General features: G+C 44.0%; 1 protein-coding gene across 1 annotated transcript in view; it reads left to right on the top strand.

The window, feature by feature from the left end:
- Positions 1–23,768, top strand: part of RNF17 (ring finger protein 17) — a 232,475-nt gene that overhangs the window by 160,449 nt on the left and 48,258 nt on the right. The window contains exons 31-32 of the mRNA XM_075066159.1: positions 1,972–2,091; positions 14,491–14,571. Of these exons, the coding sequence (XP_074922260.1) occupies positions 1,972–2,091; positions 14,491–14,571 (201 nt within the window). The remainder of the gene's footprint in view (positions 1–1,971; positions 2,092–14,490; positions 14,572–23,768) is intronic.

Below are 23,768 nucleotides of genomic sequence, written 5' to 3'. Positions count from 1 at the left end.
GGCAGCACTATCTTTGATTCTGGATCCTGTTCTACAGCCTCTCCCTCCCCCTTACTTCTAGGGATACTGCTCAGAAGTCATGTGAAGTGGAGCACCTGAAGGGTCACTACTTGAAGAAGGAGGAAATGTTACTCATCCTGTGCAGTAATTGAAGTTCTTTGAGATGTAGCCCCTTTGGGTGCTCCACCACCCAGCCTCCTTCCCCTTTTTTTGGTTGCTCTCTAGAACAGTGGTTCTCAATCAGGGATGTGTGTACCCTTGGGGGTACGCCGAGGTCTTCCAGGGGTACATCAACTTATGTAGGTATTTGCCTAATTTTACAACAGACTATATAAAAAGCACAAGCAAAGTCACTGCAAACTAAAATTTCATACAATGACTTTATACTGCTCTGTGTAGTATACATTGAAGTGTAAGTACAATATTATTATCCCAATTGATTCATTTTATAATTATATAGAAAAAGTGAGAAAGTAAGCAATTTTTCAGTACTAGTGTGCTGTGACGCTTTTGTATTTTTGTCTGATTTTGTAAGCAGGTAGTTTTTAAGTGAGGTGAAACTTCCAGGGGGTATGCAAGACAAATCAGACTCCTGAAAAGGGTACAGTAGTCTGGAAAGGTTGAGAGCCACTGCTCTAGGTGATGACTGAGCAGAGAGGAACTGAAGGTGGTTCACCCACACAGCCTTGTGTAGCCTCAATATATGTCATGAGGAAGCATAGGATAGGTGCATGGGCCGAATGAACTACTAGCTAGAAATCTACAATTAAGAGCATGAGAGACATATATGAATCTGAAATGGAGCACTCATAAGGGGACACCTCTTGAAGAACTACATTTATTGCACAGGGTGAGTAATATTTCCTTTTTTGATTTTGCTGGCAATAGTAAAACAGCTCTCCTAAGAGCATAGAAACTTTGTATTTATGACTTACTTATGGATTTTGTCCTCTCTTGAATGTGGTCACCTTTTCAAAATAAGTAATCTATTTTTAAAAAGTTCAGTGTTTCATAATGATCACATGCTGAATGAATTGCTGATATTACTATTCTTATGTTTCAGTTTATGTTCTCCACGTTGGCATGTTCCTTTTATCCGATCCCCTACCTTTTGGCATGACTCTTTGTCTTAATGATAGTTTGCCTGAATTATCTATTCAGTTTTTCTTCAAGCATTTATCCTTGTGTATAATGTACTTCAGGTTGCTCATATATTCCATGTGCCCGGGGCTGGAGAACCTTCTTTAGCAGTGTCTGTGGTCCACGCATGCACCCCCACTCTGCTCATGTTCTGCACCAAGGGAATAAAGGCTGCCAGACTGCTACCATCTTAGTTCTTTATTACTGTTCGTGCTTTAGGACAGAGCTTTCCTTGTCCATACAGACTTTTTCCAACTTCACACTGTAAATAGTTATTAAAATTGTTAAGCCTCTTAGTTCTGAGTACAGTAGGAACTAGCTTACGAAGGGTCTGGTTCCTTATCTTGCCCCACTCCCAAAACAGCTCTGCTGGGAAACTGTTACCGTATGCCCCTCATTCCCCCGACCCTCCAGTAGCTAAGGGGAGTATGCTAGCGATTCCTGGCTTTAAAAGCTACAATAAGTGCCACAAGTTGATTCTGATCAGACTACACCACCTGTTTATAGTACTCAGGGGAAGCACATGTCCCTTCCAAGGGCAGTATCTGCAGGTCATTCCTGAGTAAGACTGAACAGTAGGAAATTTTAGGTTTCATAAATTTCTCAAGGAGTGAACCATGAAAGCAGGAACAACTGTCTGGGGAGATTTCCCCTTTGTCAACCTAAGAAGGTGTGGGTGGCCCTTATTCTTTGACCCCAACCTAGCCCCACCTCCAGCTCTGAGACACCATGTGTTTTTAGAGAAGAGAAATTGACTGTTTACCAGAGAGTGATATTTTTCTAAGAAGCAGCAGTTTTAGAAAAGTAATTTTTCATTTTATTTTTATATAGGTGCAATACGTGGACTATGGCTACATTGAGAAGATCCCTGAGTGTCATCTCTATCCACTTGTGTTGTATGCTGACATACCTACATTTTGCATACCATGTCAGCTCTATAAAATAGTGCCAGTGAGTAAACACTAAATTTGAAGACTTTTGGTAGTTACTAAAATTAATATACTAATTAATATTACGTGGAATAAAGGATACTCTTGTACATCTAGCCAGTATTTGGGAATTCAATTTTGAGTTCAGAGTGATAGTTTGTAGTGTCAGATATTCACTTATAAGAATGAAATTCTTGTCTTTTGTTTTCTGTATGCTAAATATGTAATTTAAGTGCAGTTTTGTAATTATTTTGTATTCACAGGCTGCCTAAAAACAGTGTGTGAATGATTCATTTAACAGTAGGATTGGAAAACAAAATAGTTTAGTTTAAAGCAATTCTGTAATCTGTTGCAATCTATATGTAACAAATGAGTTCAAAAAATTGGGCTCTTTAGCTAGCAACCATATGGAAGGACAGCTGAAATCAGTAATATACAGCGCCTCTCTTGCTGTCTTCTTATTCTCCATCCCCTCCACCTATTTCCCCCTCCCCCACGCACATTCTTTTATTCTACACATTTGGGACTAGATTTTCTTAATTAGGCACATCCACAATTACACGCATAATCATGGTAATTTGTTGGAGCTGGGCAGAAAATTACACTTGCATTTCACACTTTTTTAGGTATTGACATTTATTTTCATTCCCTTTTTCTGAAATGGAAGTGTCAAAATGTCTCGTTTTGGACTGAAAAGGTCAGGTTTTCAGCTCAGGTCTGAAAGTGATCCGATATATTTGCTTTGATGAAAAATGTTTCAAAGATCTTCCAACCGGCTTGATTATGCATGTAAATAAGTGATTACATCTATGTGTATTTTTCTCCTGTACAGTTACAGGCACTCTCAAACACATTTCACCACAGTTGTCCCAAAGACCTCTAGTGAATCATCTCATGAGCTGAACATCAGAAACAGGAATGCAATTTAAGTCAGCTGGTCTTGATAATTTTTATATTTCCACAGTTAAGAATGAAGCCTGTTTATATCAGCAAGATAAAATAAACATGATAAGATGTTTATAACAATTATTGTATATAATAAGACTAAATCTAAATATAAATGCATAAATGTTACTAAATCTTCATGCACTATTGGGGAGGATGTTTGTTCTCTTCCCCTTTCTTTGTTCTCTGTCCCCGTTCTTCTTGGTCCAACCCATTGCTTTCACTCCACTGTCTTCCAGCTGTCAAAAGAAAGTACAGCACGCTGACCCTAACTTCTGTTTCAGGGCCCCCTAATTCTTCATAGAGTGCTTGTCCATGTGTGTTCCACTCTCGGTGTACATGTGTCCCGTGCACGGGAAACTGGAATCTTTTGGATAATTGTGGACATTGTACCCTAATCATATGTCTACACAGCCCTCAGGAGCAAGCCTCCCAGCCCAGATCAATATAGTTGGGGTAGCAGGGCTCACACTTGTGCTCTAAAAATAGCTGTACGTATTGACAGTGGTTTCAAGTTGTGGCTGGGGCTGAGCTTTAGAGCCCAAGCTGCAGCCGGAGCCCCAACTTACAGCTTGTCTGTACAGGTATTTTTAGAGCACCATTTTAGAACCTGAGGTCTGCTGGCCTGAATCGATCAACCTAGGTTGGCGGCTTGCTGCCACGGGCTATGTAGACATTCCCTGCATCTGACGAAGTGGGTATTCACCACGAAAGCTCACGCTCCAAAACGTCTGTTAGTCTATAAGGTGCCACAGGATTCTCTGCTGCTTTTACAGATCCAGACTAACACGGCTACCCCTCTGATTCCTGTGTCCTTGTACTCCCATATTGAGGGCATAAAGGTCAGACCAATCCCAGTGACCACTCAGTTCCTTCTCACTGCCTGAGACTGCGAGATTGAGCTCTTCAGTATCCACACCTTTACTCTTCACTGTCTTATCTGTAAATAAAGTGTGTACTTATTAATATTAGATAGTTAGAGTAGCTGTCTGTTGGCAGTCTAATAGTTTTATTTCTTTGGGAAGTGTTACTTCATTATTACTTTTGTTTTATTCTTCGATTGTAGTTTTCCAGTACTGAGATTTCATAATGTCCCACCCTAAGTCAGTCTCCTGAGACTTGTGTGATGGCCCATCTTGTGATGTGGCAATTCCAATATTTGATGGCTACACAAGATGCTTTCTCTTGTTTAGGGAAAGCATATATTCCTGATAAATATACAGTGTGAGAGTAGTTTTTCTAAAATTACCTTGAAAGCTAGTGAGGCATATTCTAAAGATATTTTTGTTAGGCCACTCTATGGCCCTCTGAACTGAGCAGGGAAAACCCCCTCAAGTTCTATCCAGTCCAGGACTGTCCCTGTCAGCTCTGGATCCACTAGCTCCTGGAATACATCTACAAACACTGGTGGCTTTGAATTCACGTAGGGCTGAAAAACCTAAACCTTTAGATAAAAGGAGTGTCACTTTCTTTGGGAAGAGCAGGGGCAAATCCCTGCTAGGAGATTCCAGTAAGAGGATGTCTAAGTCATCTCACTGCTCCTGCTCTACGGTGATTCCACCACCCAAACTGGGTACCACGGGAGCTCTGAGGGCGCATTGACCCTCTGGAAACAAAATCGACTGTCTCCAGCACCAGGGCCAAGGCTTCAGTTATCACCTCAGCACTGAACATCATGTCAGTGATGATCATTGTAGTGCCAGCCTTGTCAGTTCTTGATGCTACTCACTTCTGCACTAGATGCGTCTGCTAGGTATATTGGCACTCTTGCGCTCAATTCTTGCTTCTCCTGCATCAAGGCTCACAGCTCTGCCCTTCTTGTTACTGAGGAAATAAGTGATATCAAAAGACCTGAAAACTGATGCATTCTATCTCAGAGGCACCAACAGCCTCACTGAGGCTAATGTCATGTAGGAGCACTATACATCTTAGTATTCAAGCTTCAGCAGTCCCCCTACAATGTGCATTTTCATCTTATGACTCACAACACAGTGGGGAAGGATGCCGTATTTATTCCCCAAGGGGCCCTTATGGATCTGAAAAGAGAGGAGAGGGCTTAATTTGGGTCTAGGTCTCTTAGGGTAATGGGGGGATGAGAATAATATCCTAGACATCACACTGCTGCACCACCTCTTTGGGAAGAGATCCTTTTTTCCTACTCCATGTCAGGAATCTAGGATGTCTCAAAATTCAATACATGAACCTGAACCCCGTGAGGAATTTTTTGAGCAGCAGCATGCTTAACTAGAGGATCATTTAATGCCAGCAGCTGTTTCATCCTCTTTCCCAGATGCAGCGGTGGTCCCATCCCAACTGGGTGAAGACAAGAGCTTTCAGGACCTGTTCAGACAAATAGCTGATTCTCAAAATACCAGTTGAAGAGGTACAAGAATCCTCTCCTAAACTCTTGGATATTCTCCATTCATGGCACTGCCTATTAACGAGACAGCTATAACCTTGGTGAACACTCTCAGTGCTGTAAAGAGACTAAATAGAAGGACTCTTTATTGTAATGGTTCTATCTCACCTGAAATCTTAATTACTTCCTTCATGCTGAATATATGGAAACATGCAGAAGTATGCATCCTGAGGATTGAGAGTCGCAAACCATTCGTGTGGATCTAAAGATGAATTATAGAGGCCAGTGTTAGCCTCCTGAACTTGAAGCAACAGATGAAGGTGTTGAGTCCCTTCAAGTACAGAATTGGATGCCACCCTACCTTCTTCAATATTAGGCAGTAACTCGGACAGAAACCTTTTTCCTCTGTATAGGATAGGAACATCTTGTGTATCTTGGAACTGCAGAGGTGACTCCACCACCTGTTATAACAGCCTTTCCTCAGGTGTCCCTCAAAATGGATGGGGAAGGTGAGACTGGGAATACATGCTTTTGTGATTCACTGCTTGCTACTTCCCATGAGTAATGAATGAGGAGAGAAGCTGTGCAACAGATTGTGTAATCCCTTAGTTGATCATTTCTTTCTGTTGGTAGCTTTTCTCAGAATGCAACTCACCCTAATCATATAAATGACCAGAATATGGACTGAAATTTTTCTTCAGAGGGAGACTTAGATAGTTATTGTCTGATGCATAGTTGAATACATTATACCAAGGTGTCTTAATGCTGATAATTGGTTGCTGAAGTGTTTCTACAGCTATGGAGGAACTCTTCTGGCAGCCTGAGTTTAAGGGTGAAGCCAAGTCCCAGAGCCTCCACCAATAACATTGGGTGGCCTCTGAATTCCACCTTTGGGGGCCATTAGCAATTAATTTGGAGAGAAGCTGCTAACAGAAACTTATCAGATAACAAATTTCTCATTGTTTGGGCAGGTAAGGTCTGGTTGTTGTTGAGTCTATCCAGTCTTGCCAATCAGCCTCAAAAAGATCCACATACAACTGTTTGGACTTTTCTGGGTCTCGTTGGATACATGGCTTCCTGCACATTAGTCATACAGAATGTAAGTTTACATTTGCGTTTTGTGCAGAGTTGACTAGAGTCTGCATACATACTGAGAAAGCATCTAATGGATATGTCTCTAATGATCGCTCACAAATCTTATATCACTAAATTGGTGGAAAAACCTCAATTTGGTGTACAAGGTTGTACCCTTTTCTCCACCCCTCTCAGTAAGACTTTGGTGACAAATGAGTTCCTCTTGGGATGGGGAGTGGAATGCACCTTGACCGTCATCAGACACAAGACCAATGGACTTGCAAGGAGACTGAACTGTACATAAATATATTAGAGCTCAGAGCAGTTCACAGAGCCTGTGCTATCTTCCTACTCTTGATTAAAGGATTGACTTACCAGTTGGTGGCCAAGACCATAGCTATGCTTTATACAAAAAGGTAGGGAAGAACATGCTCATCTCTGCTGTGTCAGGAAGCATTTTGGCTATGGAAGCAGTGCATATTGCATCATGTATCTCTCAGAGCAATACATCTCCTCAGTCTGCAAAGTGCTTTAGCAGACCATGGGTGGATGATCAAAGATTCGGTCGTACACAGTTTATATTCCGGGAATGGGGTCATCGATCATTGGAACTGCTTGTAATAAACAACAAAAAGTGTCTCGATTTCTGTTCCAGATAATTCCCAGTGTATTTGGAAAGAACAGACAAGGTGCTGCAGGAACATCATGATAGGGACTGCTTGGTCGAGGCAGTTTTGGTACCTAGGATTGAACCTATTGTTTTGTCCACTGAAACTTTTACCTCTTCTACCAGATTTGATATCTCAAGACAAAAGGAACATTTTGCATCCAAACCCAGTCTCCCTTTATCTCTCAGCCTGGCTGCTGGATGGATGTCATTCATAAAAGGTTTTGTTCTTTGGATGTCCAAAATATTTTGATACAAAGTAGGAAACAACCTGTGCAGCTGAATGGAAGAGCTGAGGGATTTGGTGTGAACAGTGTCACCTGCAACCCATTGACTTATTTTTAACTATCTGGAATATTTACTTCACTGAAGAACTTTGGATTGTTAAACAGCCCTCAGAGTGCACCTGGCAGCCATTTCTGCATACCATTCTCCTGTCAAGAGTAGGTTTTTTTCTCCCATCTCATTATGATTAAATACCATAAGTACCTAGTTTGGGTTTTTCCACCAGTAACAAAACCTCCCTCCGCATGGGATCTTCATTGATTTTGACAGGCTTAATTGGATCCTCATTTGAACCCTTGGCAACTTGTTCCTTGTTATGCTTGTCTATGAAGACTTCCTTTTTCATAGCAATTGTACATCTGTCAGAAGTAGTGTGTAAATATAGACTTTCACAGAAAGACTTCCCTATACAGTATTTCATAGGGATAAAGAACATTCAGACTTCATCTCAAGTTCTTACTCAAGTAGTTAAACTTTCATTTACACCAAATGAACCACCCACCAATATGTTCCCTAAACCATATTCTAATCAAGGAGAGGTTAGGCTGCATACTTTAGATGCTCACAAGACCTCTTTCCTTTTATTTGCAGAGGACCAGATCTTTCAGGTAGTTGCCTCAACTTATTCTGGCATTGCTGATTATCAACCCAAAGGCTATTCAAATGGGTTTTGGGCTGTATTAAAATCTCGTACAAACTAGTTAGTCTAGATCCACCATCTCAGTACCCATCTCCCTCACATCAGGTCACTGCTTTCTAGTTACAGGAGTGGGGGAAAAAAAATATATATAGTGACTGGATAGCATAGTGGTTAAGAGCGCCGACCTTTGATACGTGAGACCGCCCTTTGATACGAGAGACCGGGGTTCAAATCCCGGTTGGTACCCAACTTTCCAGTAGGGGTCCTTGGGCAAAAGACCCCCTAACGCTTCACCTGCCTACCTCAAATATGAGAGTGACACGAACTAGGGGAGTCATGCCGTGCTCGGACGTCGCCCGGATTTACAATTGTCCAGCGCAGATGTTGAGGAAACCGACAATCGACGATAAGTGGTACTGGAACCAAACCATTCATCGGCGGACACAGAGAACCTTGGAATTGATGGATGCTACTACAACAGTAGACCTAATAGAAGGGGATTATGAAAGATGTGGGGACTGTGGTGAACAAAGACCTACATCCACGCTACTGAGAAACAGCTTAGCTATACCCAACGCTTCAACTAATAAAGAGGAAAGCTGCTCTCACAGCTTGAGATAGACCAACTCACATACATCCAGACTCAAGAAGACCTGGAAGAACAGTGGATGTTGCAGCCCCACACCTGAAGCTGAAACTTCACTGCCACCCCCTCATTGCAAGCACGGAGCTGATATGAGGCATTAAGTCATGGAGGAAACTAGCTACAGTCAATCCTCGAGACCGATTACCAAGGCTCAGTGGGAGAGTACATCAGAATAGTATGTTAGAAGATGCCAGTAGAGCCTCATGACAATCCCTACTACCACCATAACTCAAACCAATGAACTGGTATACGCTAGCTCTGTAATCCTGGAGATGCCTTGGCTACAACGATCAAGAAGAACAACAGTATTTACCCCACCTGGAAAATGAGGTTGTGTGTGTGGTGGTTATGGGGAGAATTATTTTGGTATAATGAAACTTCATCGGTAATAGTTTTTGTGAGTCGAGCGGGGAAAAAAATAAAAAATAAAACAACAAACAAACAAGAAAACAAAAACAAATAAAAAAAGCTAAAAAAAAAATTAAAATAAAGAAAAAACACAAAAAATAAACAAAAAAAAAAAAAAAAAAAATAGAACAAAATAAATAAAAACAAAAAAAGAAATACAACAAAAAAAAACACAAAAAAAAAAAAAAACAAAAGAAAAAAAAAAAAAACAAAAAAAAAAAAAAAAAAATAAATTAAAAAATAAACGTAAAAAAAAGAAATAAAAAAAAAAAAAATAAGAAATAAAAAAAGAAGAAAATCGTACCATAAAAAAACTAAAATCAACAAAAAACAAAAAAAAAAATAAAAATAAAAAATAAAGCAAATAAGATTCAAGGTGCTTCGAGAGAACGTTAGTCGCTGGTGAACTACAGAAGGGTTTAGAGATTAAGGATAGACTCGGCTGGCTGAAAATACAAGGACTGACTCCATCTTGAAGCCTAGAGACTGACTAAACAAAGGCTCACAGGCACTAGTACCAGGCTAAGGAGATACACTAGAGAAGCAGAGGCAAAAGTAATGCCGTGTTCTCCAAAGAACCCATCCAAGGTGTACTCCCAACTGCAGTGCAACAACACTAGGTAACAGCAAGAGCCACGCGCAGCAAAGAAACTGACAGTACTGAAGAACATATGGTGAGAAGAAAAGACTCATACACCAGTGCAGAGTGGTTGCAGGACCTGAGAACAGAGCACAGCATCTTTCCCAGAACTGAAACGCAGTCACCACACAGTAGAGACATCCAGCGGGGTCAAGAACATGGAAGCTGACGCACGCGACCAGACTGATCCACACCTCGACTGGCTGAAGAACGACAGCAGTGCATGAAGCCTAGCAGCACAGATGAACCGCTGCTAGCAGCGGCTCCCACCAACTGGCTAACACAAGGAAGGACAGTGCTGATCATGAAAGACCCCTGCAAGGGGAAACCGTCCAACTACCGGCCATAACCTGCCTCCCCACAACATGGAAGTCCTATCAGGCATCATAGCTGCCAAACTACAGGACCACATGGGCCAGTCATGAGCACAGCTCAGAAGGGATTGGGAACACACCAGTTGCTCATCGATAGAGAGTCGCCCAAGACTCAAGGTCAGACGACCAATCTGAGCACAGCCTGGATTGACTACAGGAAAGCCTACGACTCAATGCGCACACGTGGATCTGTGAATGTCTGGCGCTATACAAAGTCAATGGACACTAAGGACCTTCCTCAAGAACTCAATGGACTATGAAGACACACTAGAAGCACTCAAGGCAGCTTGCACAAGTGGCCATCAAGTGTGGCATATACCAGGTGGATGCGCTGTCCCCGCTGCTGTTCTGCATAGGCTTAAACCCTCAGCCAGATAATCACAAGACTGGATACGGGTACAGTTCAGGAGTGGAATACCATCAGCCTCCTCTAACATGATGACATCAAACTGTATGCTAAGAATGAATGAGACATCGACTCGCTAATCCACCTGAGCGGATCTACAATGAGGATATCGGGATGTCATTCGGACTGGAGAAGTGTGGCCGGATGCTGGTGAAGAGAGGGAAGTAGTCAAGACTGATGGGGTGGAACTACCAGCGGGCCACATAGCAGACATACAGACCAGCTACAAGTACCTTGACGTCCACAGTCACATGGAAACCATGATGAGGAGGAAGGAAGACAGCAACATCAAGTTTCACAAAGGTAAGACAGTCTGAAGAGCCAGCTCAGTGGGAAGAACAAGATATCCACGCCTCAACGGATACGCCTGCCAGTCTAGATACCTGCCGTATAGTGAGCTGGCCAAGGAGGACATGGATGGCGCGATTTGAAAACCCGGAAGCTCCTCCAATGTACGGAGGTTTCCACCCCAAGTCCAACACCCAGGCTGTATACAGCCGAAAGAAGGCGGGCGTGGGCTTGGTGAGCTCAAAGCTACTGTCCTGGATGAAACCGACATCCAGGAGTACATCGAGTAAGATGGCCCCAAAGATGAGCTGTTGAGAGAATGCCTGAGCAGCAGCAGACATGGAGGAAGACAAGAAATGTCGAAGACCAGCCTGCATGGGATGTACCATCAACAGATAGCTGAGGTGGCTGACATGGGAATCCTACGCAGTGGTGGAAAGGCGGACTCAAAGACAGCATGGAGGATGATCATAGCAGCACAGGAACGACATAGACCGATCCATGAAACGGTTTACCACACTAAGAGGACCAGTGCAGAGCGTTAAGAGGCTCTTGAGAGGACAGTCCAACATAGTGGCAAAATGATGCAGCAGAACAGCATACACTAAACGGCACAACCAAGTAGCTGCGCATTGTGTAAGAACATCTGCACAGCGTATGGGCTAGACCTCCAAGACCAGATGGGAGATTCCACAGAAGGTTGTGAATAGCGGGAGATCTGTGGGACTTCCAGATCCAAGGACAGGCAAGATACTGGCAATCAACCAGACATTGTGGTAATAGACAAAGGACAGAAGACAGCAGTGGTTGATAGATATAGCAGTGCCAGTGACAGCAACATCAGGAAGAAGGATATGAGAAAGCTGGAGAAGTCGAGGGCCTGAAAGAGGAACTAGAGAGGATGTGGAAAGTGAAGGCCAAAGTGGTCCCAGTGGTGGTAGGAGCACTCGGGGCTGTGACTCCTAAGCTTGGTGAGTGGCTCCAACAGATCCCAGAAACAACATCAGAGCTCTCTGTCCAGAAGAGTGCAGTGCTAGGAACAGCTAAGATACTGCGCAGAACCTTCATACTCCCAGGCCTCTGGTAGAGGACCCGAGGTTGAGGAAGACACATACCACCCATAGGGGTGAGAGGGGAATTTTTTTATATATATATATATATATATATAAAATGGATGAGCACTCAGAGAAAGGAAGAAGTTGCTTATATTATTACAGTAACTGGAATATTTTGAGATGTGTTGTCTATATGTAGTCCATGACCCATCTTTCTTCCGTGCTGCTATGGAATCCTATAAAACCTGGATTCCACAGTGGCGAAGTAACTGAGTGGCAGTTGGGCCTACTATCACCTGAGTGGCCTTGGTACAGAAGCATGAAGACACATAGGGTACATGTGCAGCCCTAACGTACACTGCTGTTCAAAAGACTCAGATCTTGTGTGCCTGAGGTGCATGCAGTCAAACAGTAGAGTACATATGGACAACACATCCCTGAGAACTCCAGTTACTGTAAGGTAGAGGTAACTTTTTAAATAACACGTTCCTACAGCATACAAATAGGTAGCAATACAAAATATATAGGGAAAACATTCATAAATGGCTTTTTATTAGGTTAAAAAAGAAGTTTGCATTCTGAATGGTCTCTGCATCTCATGACTGCAGAATATACAGTATTCTGTAGAATTTAGCACTACTGTGCAAAGGAGTGCAGATCCAGTTTGCCACTACTGACTAAAAGATATAGCCAGTTGTTTGACTACATTTGTGGTTCATTATTAAAAATTGTTCAGGAGAGCAAATAATATAATACAAAAAGGAGGACATACCTACCCTCCTCCTGGGAAGCAGTTTTTAGATTGCCGCACATTCAGCTTACCCAGAAGGTGTGCTTTGTTGACCTGAATTTGATGGGTTAGCTTTTATGGCTCACCACTGATTGCATCTGACCAGAAGATTTATAGGTTCTTATCAAATTCAGACTACCAAGTTCAAGAACTCAGAGAGTTCTCTAAATCGGGAGAGGACTCTCAGGGTGCTTGGCAAGAACGCGTACACTGAAGACAATACCAAATTGATAAAATCTTTGACATTAACATAAAAATAAGAAATGCAGTGAATCTTATAACTGCAAAACAGTAAAAGAATTCCAAAACTCCTGGTGCGAACATTTCTATTATAAGTACCTTAACCTAACATACTCACACCCTTCCTTGAGAGCCCGATAATAGGAGGTGAAGGACTAGCCTCACTGCTAGCATACCCGATTACGCAATGGTGTTGGCTTCCTCAGTGGTTGGGAATGCTGAGTAGTTATACTATACTGCACAAGCTGCGCTGATAGTATGATAGAAGATAGAAAAGATCTAAGAAGAAGAACTTAGTTTAAGAGCTTAAGACCCTAAGAAGTCTCAGAAGTTGTTAAGAAGAAGAAAAAAACTAACTCCAAAGCAGGTACAAGAAGAAGGTTTAAGAAAAGGATTCACTTACAAGATATTTTATAGGATCCTGACCTATGTAATTCAGGCCCAACCTACTATGCCCAAATCTTATTTCTGTACCCTAAGAAATTTATGGGTACCTTTCTCCTATAGGTTAGTGGATTATTAAACTTACTTTCTAAATATATTAAGAATTATCTCACTCCAAAACTGCCAGCCTAGGCTCTCTTGATGACCTCCAAATTGTGGTGTACCCTGCAGTTAGCAACCGGTTGTAGAAGCTGGATAAACCTGTGATGTGATGTGGACAGTTCTTCCCTTTGGTTCCCCAAAGTTCAGGAACCATTCTTATCTGTGCCAAAGGTTGCCGGCTTTTATGCTGACATATTTATAACTACTTCTACTTTTTGCTATATAGCAGATCTTACCGAATCTTACAGGCCAGTAGGCTTCTTGCATTTCAGTAAACACATGCCTCAACACATCCTAAATTCCAAGGAATTAATACTAATAAAATATAAGAATAAAATGGATTAATTTCAGAAGAAGAAACACATGAATTGATACTGCTGGCTGGAATAGTAGGATATAATACCAAAATAATCCTATGGGATACAGCTTCAAAGATACACATTTCAGCTAGTAGTATTTACAGTATGGTTTTGCAAGTTACAAAACTCTTTACACATCAGTTAAAGTTTAATCCACTAGTTTGTGCCATCTTTGTCCTTGGTACCTCCCTATGGTTTCCCATACCTCGTTTTGAATATTACTTTACAAGTTGATGAGCCATGTAAATAGTCCCTAACTGTACTTGGTACGAAGTATTCATGCAGCTTTGCTTTGACAAATATTCTATTTTCTAATGCCAAAACTAAATTCAGCTTTGCAAAAAGTGTTGTGGGATGCTTGACGTGGGTGGAAAGAATTGTGGGAAGAGTATAATTCATTCAACATAACTTCCCACTGTCCACTTATGTATAATGTATATGATATTAATTCCATGTACATAATATCTATGAATGTGATGTATTCTACAACTAACATATGGTTATTGGCTAATACCACACAGTGCACAAACTTTTAACTGCAGGAAGAGAGTCTAATAGGTTTTGGGTTGTATTAAGTAGACATTTGTATTATAGAATATTATGGTGAAAATATATACTGTGTACATGATTTAGTGCACTGTGCTTGTTGATCTTTAGAAATGTTTTAAGTTTTTTGTGTTTTTCCCTCTCACTAACTAGGTTGGAAATTTTTGGCAGCAGGATGCTGTAGAACTCCTTCAAGAACTACTGACAAAGAGAGTTGTTGAAATACATCTTCTGGTAACTTAACTTATGTTCAGACATAAGGAATAAAACTCTAAATGTGTTTTTCCCTTTAATATGTATTAGGCATACTTGATGGAAGGAATAAAACTAGTTGATTTTCCTGAACAAAGTAACGCCTACCTGGCTCAGGAAATATATTTGTCACAGGTAGCATAGCGACAGCACATTACATGATCTCTGCTGTAACTGTGACTCCTGTGACAATTTTTAGGCCTTCAGTGTTAATTTTTAAAGGTACTAAAGTTTATTTATGTGGCTGTTAGCACTGACTTTTACGAGTCCTTTGTACCTTCATGTACCAACATTAGAACCCCTCCTTAACTTATGAGTAAGGCTATGATTCTGTCACAGAGGCCATGGATTCCATGATTTTTTGCGATCTTTGTGACAGCTGCAGTGACCCCAAGGCCAGCTGCACCAGCTGCTGCTTGGGAGAACTTGAGCAGCAGCCAGCGTGACTGGCCCCAGGGAGAGCTAGAGCAGTGGTCCTGGGAGTGCCCAAGCAGCAGGCTGGTGTGACTAGTCTCAGGGAGTGCCAGAGTAGTGGTCCTGGGACCAGCCACACCGGCCACTGCTGGAGTGGCCTTAGGACCAGTCACTTGGACGATCACTGGGGCTAGCCACACCGGCAGCTGCTTGGGCAGTCCTAGTCAGCTGGGCCTGGGGTGCGCCTGAAAAGCAGACGGTGGAGCTGGCCCCAGGGAGCGCCAGAGCAGTAGTAGTCCAGGGAGCACCTGAGCAGCAGTCCTGTGGGCTGCCCCGGGACTGGCTGCTACTGGAGTGGCCCTGGGGCCAACTACTTGGTTCGCTTCTTGGCCACTCCCTGTGTGGCTGACCCCAGGGAGTGCCTGAGTGGTGGTCCAGGGGCAACTGGAGCAGTGGTTCTGAGGGCAGCGCTGGAGGCCATCAGGAGAGCAGTCCTCGGGTCTTTGGAGCACTGGGCTACCGGGTATAGTCAGCCCCCCACCGCTGGAGCAGAGGGCCCCCAGATCAAAGGGGCCTCAGGAACAGAGATTTAGTCATGGATATTTTTAGTAAAAGTCGTGGACAGGCCACAGGCTGTAAATTTTTGTTTGTTACTCATGACCTGTCCGTGACTTTTACTAAAAATATCCATGTGTAAACCTTAGCCTTACTCATCAGTTAATGTTAAGATTAAATGTCATCCTGCTTAAATATATTTTTAATACTATTTGAAAAATTAAACACATTGCCATTTCAAATCACTTGTGACATACTGAGGCATCTTAAGAAGTATAAACTGAGACGTGAGAATGAAATGCTGGCTCATTCTCAGACGGGCAGTGTCTGAATGCCATTGCGTGGTGGGTATTTGCACACAGAGAACCAGACCTTTGTTGGAAGGAAGGAGGCCATATTTTCAGTGCTGCCATCCCAACAGCAGATAGAGGTAGAATCCATGTTGGTTTCCTAATTTTCTTTAACATGTATACTGCCAACTCTATCAGTGTGTAATCGGGTTAGGCTATTGTGGTGGTTGAAAGAACCACACCTTTGAATTCTTCTTCGAGTGATGGTCCCTATTCGTATTCCAAATGTGGGTGTGCATGTGCCCCATGAGCCCGAAGTTTTCAGCAGCAGTTCTTTTGATCCGCATGTGCGTCATACTTTTGCCTCATGCTCCAGGTGAGGTTATAAGAGGTTGTGCGGGGCGACACTCCTTCAGTTCCTTCTTACCGCCGCATGTTCAGAGTCAGAATTCTCTGTCCTCTGTGCTCGTAGCCTGACTACAAGAACACTCCACCAGAAGGTTATCTTCATAGAGGCAGTTCTCTGATCTCAGTCACATGGTAGATATGAGTCTTCCCCACAGCCTTTTACATCTAAGCGCTGTGGGTTAAAGAAGCAGGCTGCAGACCCCTCTCACAAATCTTCTAAGAAGAAGGCAGGAATCCCGCCACAGCGGGCCTCAAGACAGTGGCAAACGATCACCATCTCACTTGGTATCTTCGGCATCTCAGTCCGGCACTCATGGCTCACAGAAACTGTTTGTAATTGGTACCACTGACAGGCCCATGGACTCATGGGCACAGGTACCAAATCATTGGCACTGAAGGACAGGAGTAAGCACTCCTCTAAAAAGACGCTCTTGGTATGCAAGCCTGCATCAGTATCGCCAGCGATGGCTCAATTGGCACAGGAGCGACCGGTGCAGACACTGTCTAGACTCCCTGATGCTGCCACAGATGCTAGGACCATTGGTACAACCAGAACTCCACCATTCAAAAGATGTCCACATGCTAGATACACTTGAGTCCCCTCCTCTCCGTACTGAGACCTCTGCACCAAGCCACTGCCAAACATGGGAAATATCCCCGTGGTCATGCCATGCTCCTCCGCTTTCCAGCAATAGTTCAGACAGCAAGCCAGAAGAGGTAGTATCACAGTGTTCCTCCCAAGCTTCATACGTGCTCACTACCAACAGACCTCAAGGGTATACCCAGATGGCCCCACCACTACCATCCTGGTATGAGCACCACCAGACTCTATGCCACCCCCCACCATATGCCGCCAAATTGGAACTCTTGGGTGGTATATTGCCAACATGCCTCTTGAGTGCCGAGCCTTGCCTGAGAATCCTCAAGAGGCACTCCCTTGGCCACACCATTAAGGGATTCAGAACCTCCTCAAGACTTCAAGGAACAGGAAACAGGTACCAAGGAGGAAGTGACTCCACAGACCATATCCTCCTCCAGACAAAGCCATCATGCTTTCTCCACCATTTTTAACGGATGACTTTCATCTCTTTTAAGAACTGACAAAGAGGGTGGCAGACACTCTCCTTATTCCACTGGAGGAAGTCCATGGATACCCGCAATCAACTCCTCCATTCTTTGGCCTCCTCAAAGATCGCTCTCCTGATTAATGAGGCCATTTAAAACCCATCAAAGACTGTATGGCAAACTGCAGCATCAATGGCCCCGACCTGCAATCAAGTGGGCAAAAAATACTATGTCCCCATTAGAAATCAGAATTCCTATTCTCCCAACCACCACCCAACTCCACCGTGGTGGACGCTGTCAACTCTTGTGTCTGACAACACTAGTCTAGGTCTTCTCCCTATGACAGGGATTGGAAGTGCCTTGATTTGTTTGGTAGAAAAGTGTACTCCTCAACCACTCTACAATTTCATATCAAGTACCAAACCCTCACAATGAAATATGATTACATAAATTACTTGATGCTGAATGACTTTATGGAAAAGATGCCAGAAGCATATCATGAGTCATTCAAGGCCATTATCCAGAAGGGCTAATTAGTGGCAAAGACATCTCTGCAGTCTGCCCTTGACATGGCCAACACCGAGGCTAGAGCCATCTCCACAGCTTCGGTGATGCAATGAGCATCATGGCTTCATTTGCTAGGATTCCTGAATTAGGTACAGTCCACGGTTGAGGACCTTCTCTTTGAGGGCACAGAGCTCTTTATCGAAAAGACTGACACCTCCCTTCACACCCTGAAAGATTCCAGGGCTACCCTCCAGTCACTGGGTATCTGTACACCGGGACAAAAGACAATTTAGTCCCCAATCCTAGCATAGACCACACGTCTCAATACCAAATTCAACACAGTTATGAGCTGTAAAGAAAGAAATTAAAATTCCTAAACAGAAACCATCTGGCCCATAATCTTTGTCCCAGCCCTCTACATCTACCACTTTTGCTGGGCAGGTCAAGGCTTGGTTAGACCACTCTCCCTGACTGATGCAGCCAACCATCATACCACACCCATTTGGCCACCAATTGGCAGCATTCTGCAGTGCCTGGGGATGGATAACTTCAGTATAATGGGTCCTAGAGATTGTCTGAACCCCTTCCACAACACCTTTCCTGGTTCCTCTTTAGGGACCCTTCTAACAAGAGTGTACGACGACACAAGATAGATCACCTCCTCCAGACAGGAGCCATAGAACCAATACCTCAACATCTCAGGCAAGGGGTTCTACTCTTATGCCCTAATACCAAATGGAAGGGAGGTTGGAGACCCCCACTAGACCTCAGAGCTCTCAAGAAGTTTGTCAAGGCTCAAAAATTCAAGATGGTCACCTTATTGATCATTCCAGCATTGGAAGAGGGAGACTGGTTTTTGGCCCTCGACCTCCAGGATGCCTATTTTCCCATTTTGATCCTACCGGCTCATAGACGGTTTTTCAGATTCACTCTGGGACACGACCACTACCAATACAGAATCTTCGGGCTACCATCGGCCCTGCGGGTATTTTCCAAGGTTCTGTCAGTGATGGCCACTCATTTATGCTCTCAAGGGATGATGATTTACCCTTGCTTGGATAATTGTGTGCTCAGAGCCTGATCTCTCCAGGAGGCTGATCAAGTGACCAATATTATGATACATTTGTTTACTGAACTGGTCTGCAGATCAACATCCAGATGTCAACCCTCCAGTGCAGTGCCTGGAATTCATAGGGGCCAACCTCAATGCATTACAGGCCAAAGCACTCTTACCTCAACATAGGTTCCTATCCTTAGTCACACTCCTAGACACCATTCAAAGCTGCCCACAAATACAAGCCAGATTTTGCCTCCAGCTCTTGGGACATATGGCAGCAGGCACGGCCGTGATACTTCATGCCAGGCTCCACATGCGATGATGCCTCTAAATACGGTTCAGCTTGGTTTACAGACCGAACAAATACAGATTGGACAAATCCCTGGCATTACCCACCAGGATAAAAAAACTCAGTGGTGGAAGGATCCAGCCAGTGTTTGCAAAGGGATCCCCTTCTCATGAACATCAGTCATTGCTTCTCACCACCAGCGCATCACTCATAGTGTAGAGCGTGCACCTAAACAGCTTCACGACAGAAGGCAAATGGTCACCCACAGAGAGATTCCTCCATATCAATCTCCTCAAGCTGAGTGTGGTCAGGAATGCCTGTGCTTATTTCCTCCTGCTCATCACGGGATCTCACACAAAGACCCTGACAGACAACATTGCCTGTATATACTACATCAATTGGCAGGGGGAAGTCAGATCACCCTCCATATATGCAGAAGCAATGAGATTATGGAATTGGTGTATCTCCCACAATGTTGCGCTATCCGCAGTATAACTCCCAGATACATAAAACTCGATAGCAGATGGTCTCAGTTGGAAATTCCCACATGACCACAAGTGGGAGATACACCTGTCAGTACTTTACAGCGTATTTAGATAGAGGGGGAAACTGTCTACATATCTGTTCGCCACTTACCTGAACAAGAAGTGTCCGACACAGGGATGGGACAACACTCCTTAGGCAATGCTCTCCTCCTTCCCTGTGACAGGGACCTTCTCTATGCCTTCTCTCCATTTCCCTTAATGTTGAAGGTCCTGCTGAAAATAAAAAGGGACAGACCTTGTGTCATTCTGATTGCTCCTACATGGCCAAGACAGACCTGGTACCCTTACCTGTCACAACTTGCAACGTGTCCACCAATCTGTCTCCCAGCCATTCCACACCTCCTCTCATGGACTAAAGAATATGCCCAGTATCCCAACTTGGGGTTCTCCACCCCAAGGCATGGCTTCTGTTCGATTTCAGCACCTAGAAAATCCTGTTCAAGAGAGGTACAAGAGGTTCTATGACACAATAGAAAGTCCTCAACATAGCACAGTTACCGGGAGAAATGGTCCAAGTTTTAGATTTGGTGCACATTCCAACAAATCTCCCCAGCATCTGCAACTCTTTCGCATATCCTAGACCATGCTTTAAGCCTAAAATGGTCCAGACGATCTCTGAGCTCTCTCAGGTCCACCTACAGCTATTACAGCCTTTCAACAGCCTATAGACCCATACTCAGTGCTGTCACACCCAGCTACAGAAATGTTCCTCAAGGGCATAGTAAACCTCTTCCCTCTGCCTCAACTTCCGACCCCCACGTGGGACCTGAACCTTATATTAAAAGAACTGATTAGGCTCCCCTTTGAATCCATGGCCACCTGTTCACTAACATACCTATCCATGAAAACAGCTTTTCCTACCTCAGACAGGAGAATAGGAGAAATAGCAGCTCTGATGATGCATCCTCCTTACACGGTATTTTTTCCAGACAAGGTTACGCTCAGACCACACACAATATTCATTCCTAACGTAACTTCTCAGTTTCACATGAGTCAGTTGATTCACCTTCCAATCTTCTACCCCAAACCTCACCAAAACAACAGAGAGGCGCTATTGCATATCCTAGATGTCAGGAGTGCCTTGGCCTTCTACCTGGACAAGACAAAGGCTTTCAGGATGTCCCCTAGGCTTTTTTCTCCACAACAGAAAGATCCAAGGGCTGAGCAATATCACCCCAGACTTTCCAAGTGGGTCTCAGACTGTATCAGACATTGTTACTAAGTTCATAATGTGACCCCTCCAGATGCCATTCATACACACTTCAGAAAATCAGTTTCCTTATCTATTGCCTTTCTCAAGGATGTCCCTATCTCAGAGATCTGTAGAGCTGCGATGTGGGTGTCAGTCCACAATTTTGCAAAACACTATGTGATCATTGGGGACTCCGCCTCCGACACCATCTTCAGCTCCACAGTGCTGTCATTTGTAACAGACCTGACTCCAAAGTCCCAACCCCCTAGAAGTGGTACCGCTCAGGAATCACCTACAGTGATGTACCCAAAGGGACACTACTTGAAGAAGATTACTCACCTTGTGCAGTACTAATGGTTCCTCAATATGTGTGTCCGTATGGGTGCTCTACACACCCTCTTCTCCCCTCTACTTTGGAGTTCTTGTCTTGATTCTGCAGTAGAGAAGGAACTGAGAAGGGTTATCCCATGCGCACTGGGTAGCCTCATGGCACAGCACAAAGACTAGCAAAGTTCTCCGATCATCAGCACAGGGATGCAAAAATGCCTATAGTGGAGCACCCGTAGGGACAGACATCTCAAAGAACCATTGTTACTACGCAAGATGAGTAACTTCTTCTCCCCAAGGGTGCAGAGCAGACTCCTGGCCACAACTGCTGCACTAGGCAGAGTATGCTCAAGCACCGTCGCCCTGGTAAAAATACCCTTGGGGCCCTCCATAGCCCCAGGACCCAACCCCCTGGGCACAGTGGTCACCCTGGGATCTGTACCACCACCCATGTCCACCTTCCCAGGCCTCACACCCTTCTGTCCTGGCTCCTGCACTGGAACCATCCGTTCACACCCAGAAGCCGAGACAGACCCAGAGCCAGTACCAATGATCCCAACAATACCTCATTCTCTCCCAACAAAGCTCTGATTCCTCTAGCCCTTTCGCCTTCTGGTGACCATCACCGATACCAAGAGCTGTTACAACGGGTTACTCTAGACTTGGGCATATCCCTGGAGGAAATCCAGGACCAACCCCACCAGCTGTTGGACATCCTTCAGCCGAGTGGACCTATAAAGACACAATCCTCCAGCTTGCACGGGCATTCTGGCACGCACCGGCTTTGTAAAATTTTAGGACTGGAAGAGTCCTCGGGAGATCTTCTAGTCCAGTCCTCTGCACTCAAGGCAGGACTAAGTATTATCTTGGCCATCCCTGACAGGTGTTTTTTCTAACCAGCTCTTAAAAATCTCCAATGATAGAGATTCCACAACCTTGCTAGGCAATTTATTCCAATACTTAACTACCCTGATAGGAAATTTTTCTTAATGTCCAACCTAGACTGCCCTTTCTGCAATTTAAGACCATTGCTCCTTGTCCTACCCTCAGAGGTGAAAGAAAACAATTTTTCTTCTTTGAGTAGCGTCCCTGTTGGTGCTTCACTTTAGGTGTTTTTGCACCCCTGCACTTGTAATCAGATTTGTAGTAGCACTGCCTGGTTGGATCACACATGCACTGTCCCCATCTTGCACAACCTCAGGTAGTTACATAGTACCATTTGCCAACTCTTTCTCTCTCTTCTCCCTCTCCCCCCTGCACCCCCGCACAGTTCCTTCTCTCCCTCCTTTAGGTATAGCATTTAGAGCCATCATCTCCGAGGGGCATCTTCTTGCTAGAACAGCATTACAAGCTTCACTGAATTCCACAGACACTGCAGTGTGGTCTGTAGCCACAGCTGTAGTCAGGTGACATGCATTCTTGCTACACCGCTCTGGTTTTCCCGGAGAAGTACAATCGATGGTCAAGGATGTTCTGTTTGAAGACCGTAAACTATTGCAGCTAAAACTGTGTCCCTTCATATGTTGAAGGACTCCAGACTGATGCTGAAGTCCCTGGGCATTTACACACCTAAGAACAAGAAAAAAGAGGACAATCACACAGGCAGTACGACCCACAGAGACAGAGATCCGCAAGATGACAACAGCCCCAGCCTTCCACATCACAGCATCCTCCATCAAAACAACAATTTTGAGGTTTTGGTCCAAGATTCCCAGTTTCAAGTTCTGGAAATACCTGCTACCTCACATCCATTCAGAGACTGACCCCATTTCACCCAGCCTGGTAGACCTTCATGTCAGACAGATGGGTATTAGAAATAATTGATAATGGCTAATCCATTCCATTTACCTCCATCCCCCCTACCCACCATACCTCCCTGTCCCTCTTCAGGGATCCCTCTCACAAACATGTACTGTGACAGGAAGTAAACCACCTCATACATCTAGGTGCAGTAGAACCATACCAGCACAACACAGAGGGAGGGGATTCTATTCACATTACTTCCTAACCCAGAAAAACCTGAAGTCTGGAGGCCCGTTCTTGATATAAGAAAACTCAACAAATTTGTGAAGATCCAATACTTCAGGATGGTCTCATTGGCAATCATAATTCCAGCACTGGAAAAAGGCGATTGGTTCTCAGCCATCAACCTCCAGGATGCATATTTTCATATAACAATACATTAATCACACAGGAGGTTCCTCAGGTTTGTTCTAGGAGCAGACCAGTTTCAGTACAAAGTACTGCCTTTTGGACTATCCACTGTCTCGTGGTTATTTTTGGAAAGTCTTCATGGTGGTGGCAGCTCACCTCCACAGACAAGGGATCATAATATTCCCCTATTTGGATGATCATTTGCTGAAAGCATCAACAGCATGGGGCACTAGAAGCTACGCTTTTCACACATCTTGGGCTACACAGTAATTGTTAACACACATCCAGGGCTGCGAATAAATGCACAGTAATCAGCATTAACACCTGTGCAGAAACTGAAGTTCATCGGAACCTACCTCAATTCTCTGGAGGCTAC

The sequence above is a fragment of the Chelonoidis abingdonii genome, chromosome 1 (assembly GCF_003597395.2).
Source record: "Chelonoidis abingdonii isolate Lonesome George chromosome 1, CheloAbing_2.0, whole genome shotgun sequence".
Lineage (NCBI taxonomy): Eukaryota > Metazoa > Chordata > Testudines > Testudinidae > Chelonoidis > Chelonoidis abingdonii.
This window is presented reverse-complemented; position numbering and strand designations above follow the sequence as displayed.